Below are 8,811 nucleotides of genomic sequence, written 5' to 3' on the forward strand. Positions count from 1 at the left end.
CGAAGTAACAGTTTGTATGATGATATGGAATAGGAATTGAAATTTAAAATGAATTTATCGCAGATTGTATATTGAACCCGAGGATTGGATTATGTTGGAAGAATAGATTTATTCAGGAAAACGCAAACTAAAATGTAAGAAATATAACATGTATCAAAACAAATGAAAATATTCAAAATATATTTCAGCTTTAAAGCTGCTTGAACAGTAACGGCTGCTAAAAGACGTGTTTGAGATTTCCCTATCCGGTCCGATTCTCGGCAACAATTTTGTTTTACCGTCGCTTACTCCAAAGCCTGCTCTTGATGGTTCTTTTGAGCCGTCCGTATACCTGATTTCGTGGAGATGGTATTTTTCTGCTTTGAAATGTTTTGGCAGACCGGCTGAGCTTCCCGCGGCTCGGAATTTGTTCCCGATACCGTTCTCCAGAATGAAAATAATGACGACAGCATATTTTGTTTTCCAATGCAAATAAACTTCGCGTACTACTCCATCTCCATATAATCATTGAAATACAGTGAACATGAATCAAAACAAAGACAATACTTTTGAAATCAGCCACGGCTTACAGAGACAAGGCTAGCTACTCCGGATCAGTCATTTTTTAGTGACGTCATCTGAGTCGTTGAAGTAAACAATGTGTTCTTATTTTTGATTTTTCGTGCTTTGTAAGTTTGTGCGTTGATAATATAGTTGATTATATTTAACACCATGAATAATTTGATAAAACATTTATCCACAAAGAACATAATTCTCGGTTTTTCGGGAAGCGAAAGAATCTCTTTTTTGGCCCGATAATGCCATTTTCATAATTTATACACCCGCTCACAGCGCATTGAACCATTTTCGATTTTTCATTTCAGGAACATTTACGCGTAAGTCGGAAAACAAAACACAACTGACGACTGTTTACACTGACGACTCGGATGACGTCATCAAAAAAAAATTTACTCGCTAAAGAACTAGCGTTGTCTCTGTAAGCCGTGGAAATCAGCATGCTGTCAAACCGCCAAACAAAACAATACCCGGACGATTAATGTTTTGATATTCAAAAATTATACCCGATAAAATTCAGATACTTTCGTTTGTCGGATCACAAATATTAGAAATAATGCATGAGTCGGACACGAAAGAAGCTGTTGTGAAATTGCCCGAAACGGAAAAAGGCAGTCTTCCAAGAAAACCAATGTCCTACCCATACGATTCGAGGAACGAGAAGTTACCGGTGTTCGGGGTTATTGTTAATATGAGTAAGTAATGCTTGATATAAATCCCAAGTCCAATATAAAAAAAATCTATTTCAGCGTCCAAAATCAAGTATTCAACTAAGCAATTAGTTGCTAAATTTGAAGCTAAGTTGTCCGCTTATAAATTACCACCAAAAAAACCACAGACTGCAAAAAGATTAAAAAAGCCGGGGCGTAAAGAAACACCTTATTTTCGTCGAGTTGGGCCTCACAAAGGCATCGTGATGTTCGACAACTGGGAACAGGCTAATACATTCGCGGCAACAGATGATCCTGAATATTATGCATTTATTCCACTGAGCTTCGTAGTTGTTGTGGGTGTTGCTATTGTCAAGGCAAAGTTCAACTTAAAAGATTTTAAATATGTTGATTCATATGAAGTATTGCAATGGCGTACTGAACGTCTTGCCGATAGAAAAGTGCAGGTCACACTTGCAATACGCGGTACAGAGCTACCGAGTGAGATAGTAATCAAGGGTGAATGCATTCCTATCACATTACTTGTGCGGCAACCTATTTACTGTTCCAATTGTTTACAATATGGTCATCGCTTGGTGAATTGTATGCGTAAACCACGATGCGGTGTTTGCAGCAAAACTTTGCCCTTCGAAAGACACACTGAAAAGAACTGCCCAGTTATTGCGAATGGTGATGTTCTAGAGCGTTGCATCTCGTGTCATCAGAACCATACCATCGGATTCGAAGGATGTAATGAACATATTCAACAATGTGCTCACAAGAAAAGACTCGTTAAACAACACATGGATTTTGTGTCGGTTTTGGAAAACGATATTATCCCTAGCATACGATCTACATCTGTTAATTCATCGGAAAGGTTTATGAGGGACTGAAATCAGCTCAAGTTAGAAATGATATAATTTGTTTCTGTGTTTCATGAAAATTATTTCAAATTGTATATGCTCTCGTTATCATCTATGTGTCCAATATAGAAACATGTTATGTTTTGATAGAAAAGCCGAATCGAAGTCGAGGGGACTAAACTTTTTGTGGTATTTATATTCGAACGATATCCAGAAATTTAATCAGGAGAGTTTACCCTTGAACAATTGACATTTTTTCGTTTGCCTCATTCGGTAACATATCTTTGACGACAAAGCGTAATGTTAAAAGGAATAATGTTCTTAGTTCTCAGTTCATAATAACCTCTAACACAAGCGGCATGGTAAATACATACAGGATAATCCATTTCTTGGTTTGAGAAGTTCTGGGCACTGTAATTTTTAATGTTTTCATACTGAATTCTTTTCTAATTAATATCATAACTTTCGTAGAATAATATTCCTTCTACCATTCTCCGAAGGCCTGTCCTAAACATCTGCCACAGCTGCTTGTTCAAACCGTTGAAAGTTCGAACAATCGTGCGTTTGCATACCTTGGTTACCCCATAATGCTTTCTGAAAACAACTTCGTAACAATATCACCTGCCGTCCGGTTGAACCTCTAATGCCGGATTTAGAATCATCCACAATGAGCGCGATTTTTTTCCTTCAATCGCGATTTTTACTCGTCAACCAATCAGAGCAAAGCGCGAAATCACCCATGACAGTGCGAAAAAAGATAGAGCTCTCCAAGCTTTGGCTGCGAAAATCGCGTTGTTTTGATCAAGGCGCGTAGAAGTATATCCTAAGGTGGGCCAACTTGCTAAAACCACTCTTCAGCCATCTTGGAAGTCTACTGTGTTTTGTTTGTAAACAAAACACAATACGCTTGTGCTCAAGCTCGCTCGTGATCAGTCTGTCTCTTTCACACTTCAAGGAAAAAAATCCCCTTCTGCTTTCTTCCGTACTGTTTTCATATACCGCTCCCCTAACCAACTTAGTGACGAAACGGCCTCACCTAGTACCATAGACCCGTCTTGGTTTTGATAGGAGACACTATATACATCAGACAGGTGGAACAAAATATGCTTGATGGGTGGAACGATATATCGAAAGAAATGTTCAGCTCTGTACATATGAAACGCTTCATAAAGTGAGAGCTGAATCGATCACTTATTGCAAGCGTATTGCTGCATAATCAATATTATTTTTACACATTTTTGTTAATATTTGATTGAATTTGTTAGTTTTTCAATTATTAATTATTTGGAGTTTTATACTTCCATTCACATTTCTAGCGATATGATTTTGTTCCACCAATCTAGTACGATCTTATCCATAACAAATAATGACAGTATGATTAGAGGGATGCAGGTTTGACAGACAGATTATGACAAATTATCGCGCGATATCGCTAAAGGTGGCCGTACACTGTTTGCCCGGAGGTCAAATATTTGATATTTTTTGACAGATAAGGTTTGATTTGATATTTGTACAAACACTATTTTGTTTGCCACTCTTCAATTTTCAACAGTGGTAAACAATTTCAAACACCGAACATGGAAAAAATCCGCTGAAATATTCAAGGTAACCTAACCATGTACCGACAGGTTCGAAGAACAAACTGAAAAAATATTTTAGACATCCAATAATTGAATATTTGCTTGTCGTGTTTTGTGTAGAATATATTTGATCAGTACACGTTGACCAAATTTTATCTGTCAAAAAGAGTCAAATATTTGGCTTCGGTCAAACAGTGTATGCGCACCCTAAGCATTGTAGAGCAGCATTGAAAAATATCGCGAGTGAGTATTTCGCATGCGATTAAAAGCCTGCATTGTAAAGGAAGCATAATTGGAAATAATTCTCGTGTAACTTTTGAAAAGGTCCAATGTAACATTTTCGTCAACTCGAGAAAAATTAAGTTGAAGACCCGAACATTATTCTGCGAATTGTCTTAAAAGGTATCGATCTTTATCACTACTTTTACCATTAGCAGTCAATAATAACTCTGAAAAACCAATCGTAATAGTTGTTCCGTGATTTGAGCTTAAATTTGAAGCCTCGGAGCGAAAAATGTTACATTGGACGTTTTGACTGCCCCTGTTTGCACATTGGACATATTACGTTTCACGATAAGAATTTGAAACTAACTACTGAAGAACAATCGAAACATCAGCATTTCATTCTAAAGACAGATTATTATTGTCATCACTCGTTGAATTGCACTGACGTAGATAACAACACCTGAAAGAAACAAAAACTCAAAACGACCGAAGTACGACTTCGTGTTGTTTTGATTGCTTTGTTACTTCGGACGTTTCGAGCGTCGGAGGAAAGAGGCGTCTGAAGTAACAGCCGAGTGCTTAAAATCCGAATCTGTACATTGGATATTTTTTGCATCGGCGATTAAAAGATGAAGAAGATAGATACGTGAACGATTGTTTTTGTAATGCATTCAATGATTGAAAACTAATAGCGTGCATCCATTAACTCGATTTGTTTACATTTGTTACATAGGACCTTTTCAAAAGTTACGCAAGAATTCAAAAATTTTCTCTGCACTGAGAGAAATAATTAGTAAATATAACGAATTTTTTGGTAAATACTACCAATCTATAGTCATTTTCGACCGTACTAATAAACACATATGTCAAGCACAACCATGATTCGGAAGCCCAATATCGGCTACATTTTCTCGCCGAAAATGCACGTATCAGAATTATATCCTTATTATACCTCCGTATTGCTTTATGGGAACAATGAAAATGGTTAATACGCGCTTTTCTCACCAATTTTTAGATATGACAATATCCAAGCTTACTAATGTTATCGAGTAAAATATACTAATCTCTGGTAGGGATGCGGGTTTGTTGACAATATGTACAAAAAATTTGTACATTCTACTAATTTTGCATTACCAAATGTATTTAGTAGTTTTCGACCGAGGATTTTTCTAAGGGTGGTAAAGATGGCGTTTAAATTTTGACGTAGGATTACGTCTTTCGGGAACATATTGGGGTTGGGGGAACATTGAAAATCGAAATTCCAGCACATCGTGAAAATAGTCCAATTTCAAACGCTTATTGCTCAATCATTTCTCGCGTAACTTTTGAAAAGGTCCTAAGCAACAAATGTAAACAAATCGAGTTAATGGATGCATACTATTAGTGCTCAATCATTGAATGCAATGCGAAAACAACCGTTCAAGTATCTATCCTTTTCACCTTTTTATTACCGATACAAAAAATGTCCAATGTACAGATTCGAATTTTAAGCACTCGACTATTACTTCGGACGCCACTTTCCTCTGACACTCGATACGTCCGAAGTAACAAAGCAATCAAAACAACACGAAGTCGCACTTCGGACATTTTGAGTTTTTGTTATTTTCGGGTGTTGATATCGTTTTTAGTGCAATTCAACGAGTTATAACAATAATGATCTGCTTTTACAACGAAATGCAAGTAATTGAAGCGTTGTTCAGTAGTTATATGCAAATTGTCATCGTACAACGTAATTTGTCCAATGTACGAAGCGGTCAGTCAAAACGTCCAATGTAACATTTTTCGCTCGGAGGTTTCAATATCAAATGTGATTTTAACATAACAACAGTTACGATTGGTTTTGCGGAGTTATTATTGACTGCTAGTGCTAAAAGTAGTGATAAAGATCGATTCCTTTTGAAACAATTCGCGGAACAATGTTCCGATCTTCAACTTCGTTTTTCTCGAGTTGATGTGAATGTTACATAGGACCTTTTCAAAAATTAAGCGAGATTTCATGATGGATTGATGAAATTTTTGCGTCCATCGATTTCGGCACTCCATAACAATTTTCTATATTGAAGAAAATAATATATGTCATGAAACTAACTATCGAACAATTGAAAAATCTCAACCCCTATCCTAACAGAAACACCCACTTCTGATTGGTCGAAATTGACGACATATGCGGCGAGTCCCTAACAGAGACATCAAAACCAAGCTGCCTGGGGGAAATCGACATTGCAAATACATGAATGTAGGGGGAGCTTTTGTTCCTACCGAAATGTATTCCCTAACAGAGAGATCAAAACCAAGGTGCTCAGCGGAAATCGGCATTGCAAATATATGCAAGTCGGGGGCATTTTTGTATTGCAAGTAAGGTGAGTGATACGATTAATTCTAGCAAATAAAATTTAAATATGGAACTTTAATGTTGGTTGCTTCGTGAAATTTCATACCAATGACCGCGCGTGTATTGTGAAAAATAGTATATGGTAGCAGTTGTGTTAAAAATGGCTTGATATATTAAACTATTTATTTCAATTTTCATAAATAAAAACCAAAGTGTGTTCCCGCTCGAAAACTGGTCGTTTGGTTTAAGCTGTCTGTTTTGTTGTGTTCATTTTCACACAAGGAAAGTTTATACGGCGAGAAAAATTGGAAAAGTGAAGAAATATTAGAAAAAATGATTTTCCATATGCTCTACACATAGTAATAGGTGTTGTTAGTCCAATTAAAATTCGCATTGGGTTCAATAAACTCTCAGAAAGTAAAAATTATAAATGAAAATTACCTTTTCCATTTCAAATATGTTTTCTCTATATTTAAGTAACATGTTTTTACTGATGAGAAAAATTGATAATTGTGTTCGGTGTTGGTAATTGTCTTATATTACATTGGTGAGTTTGTTTTCTTCATTTCATCCATACATATCACAGGAGGCATCTCATCTAGGATCACTGAGGGCGGCTTTCACCATATCTCGTTCCAATTCGGTATCTTTTAGCTGATACACACCATCCAACGACTGTTTATCATCCTTCTGTCATCATCACTCGGTAAATACTGGTGGAGTGGACAAACAATACTCAACAACCAAACAAAACGGCCCTTTTTAGAGTCGCCAAATCATTATCAAAAAGTTTAACGATGTAATTCTTCAAACATATCCAAAACTAACAGATAGCCTAACGAAATCCTATGTCCTGTGACTTTTTTAGAAAAATCAGAATTTTTCCCCAAATTTCCCAGTCTCAAGTATTCTTTTTACGCTGAAAAGGTTAAAAAATAATCATTTTACATTGTTTCATTCATAACACAGAAGAATTGCTTGGCATAAGTGTAGTAATTTACTTATTTTACTAGGCAAACGTTGGGTGGCAAATGTGACCTTTAAATATTGCAGTTCCTTCTCGTATCCACCGAACGGAATCCCCTGCATAATCAATTATATCAATCAACTTAATAATGATATCGGTTGCATTGCTATTATCCACAGCATGAGCTTCTGAAAAATTATTCGGAAACTAGTGCTCATAGTTCATGTATCGGGTTTTTCAATAAGAGCGCTAGAAAAGATTTTTTAAATTAAACAAAAACGGTTTTGTATATCAATGAAATTCTTTATTCATGTGAAAGTACATTTGATGCCATTATGTATGGAACTCGATTCCTTTTGCATGGCCACCACGGGCGCGCTTGCAGAAGTCCAGACGCTGAACTCAATTTTCGACGGTTTTCAAGCATAAATCGGCCGATAATGCTGCAATTTCACGTTCGATATTCGTACGAAGTTCATCAATCGTCGCTGGCGTGTTGGCATAGACCATAGACTTGACGTAGTCCTACAGGAAATAGTCTAACGGCGTCAAATCGCACGAGACGGCCAATTGACTGGGCCATTTCGTGAGATAACACGCTCACCAAACTTGGTTTTCAATAAATCGATTGTTAAATTCGCTGTGTGGCTCGTGGCGACGTCCTGTTGAAACTACATATTGTCCAAGTCCATATCCAATTTGGGCCAAAAATATTCGGTTATCATTGAGCGGTAGTGATTCCAATTCACAGTAACGTGCCGGTCTTGATCATCACCGTAACACTTTCGGTCTGACACACCGACGCGAATACAGGTGTAACTTTTTTGGACAAGAACCTTTTTCCTATTTTAGAATATTGTTCAATGAAATGTATAAATTTATGTTAGTGGCGTGGAACATCTATTGAATATAATGCATACGATCATTGCCGGACTATTCTTAGTTGATCCTTTAATTTAATCCTTTTTGTCACCGGATTGAACGCATTCATATATTATTCGTTGTTATATTGATATGTGCAAAAGAAAAATAGAAATGTTTGAATTTCGTATAGTTATACGATTATTCGCTAAATACAATGGTCATACATATACACAATTGTGAAAGAAATGCACTTGTTGAAGAATTGTAGACTGTAAACTAATAGCTAATCGGTGGCTGATGGTTATTTTTTACTGTTACAATTTCGCAGCTATTTTTTTATAATATATTGGCTGAACAATATCGATATGAAAACAAGTCGCAGGAAGTTCCTAGAAATATTTTTATATTGTCTTTTTGTGCCCCATAAAAAAGGCATTAATTTTTTGTTTACCAAGAACACAGAGACAAAGAATATTAGAAATATGAAAACTTGAAATTCCAGAGCCTTCATTATCTGGTAACTATCTAGAAGGTCGTTATGTATCCTTTTTTTTCGAAAAAAGACCCGAGAAACACGCTATGTTACTTCAAATCTGTCTGTCGGACCCTCGATAGCAAACACGTTTTTTATTGTGTTAGCTTCAAGAATTTTTAGTCCAATTCGTGTATAAATTCGTATTTCATTTAAATTATAAATGTATATAAAATATTCAACTCAATTTCAATTTTAACTTGTCGTCCTTTGTCTTCTAGTAGATGGTGTGGAATGTGTGAT

At 36.2% G+C, this 8,811-nt stretch overlaps 1 protein-coding gene across 1 annotated transcript; it reads left to right on the plus strand.

The window, feature by feature from the left end:
• The first annotated feature begins 927 nt into the window (after positions 1–927).
• On the plus strand, positions 928–2,228 carry LOC129778010 (uncharacterized). The gene is made up of 2 exons (XM_055784640.1): positions 928–1,250; positions 1,305–2,228. Exons 1-2 carry the CDS (start codon positions 1,112–1,114, stop codon positions 2,096–2,098), a joined length of 933 nt encoding a protein of 310 aa, XP_055640615.1. The 5' UTR covers positions 928–1,111; the 3' UTR covers positions 2,099–2,228.
• Positions 2,229–8,811: the final 6,583 nt, after the last annotated feature.

Source organism: Toxorhynchites rutilus, chromosome 3 (assembly GCF_029784135.1).
Source record: "Toxorhynchites rutilus septentrionalis strain SRP chromosome 3, ASM2978413v1, whole genome shotgun sequence".
Lineage (NCBI taxonomy): Eukaryota > Metazoa > Arthropoda > Insecta > Diptera > Culicidae > Toxorhynchites > Toxorhynchites rutilus.

Bases quoted from the DNA above. Each gene is read 5' to 3' on its own strand.
- LOC129778010 (XM_055784640.1), top strand. From the start codon at position 1,112: ATGCATGAGTCGGACACGAAAGAAGCTGTTGTGAAATTGCCCGAAACG. The intron at 1,251-1,304 runs GTAAGTAATGCT...AATCTATTTCAG, and splicing joins CGGGGTTATTGTTAATATGA to CGTCCAAAATCAAGTATTCA.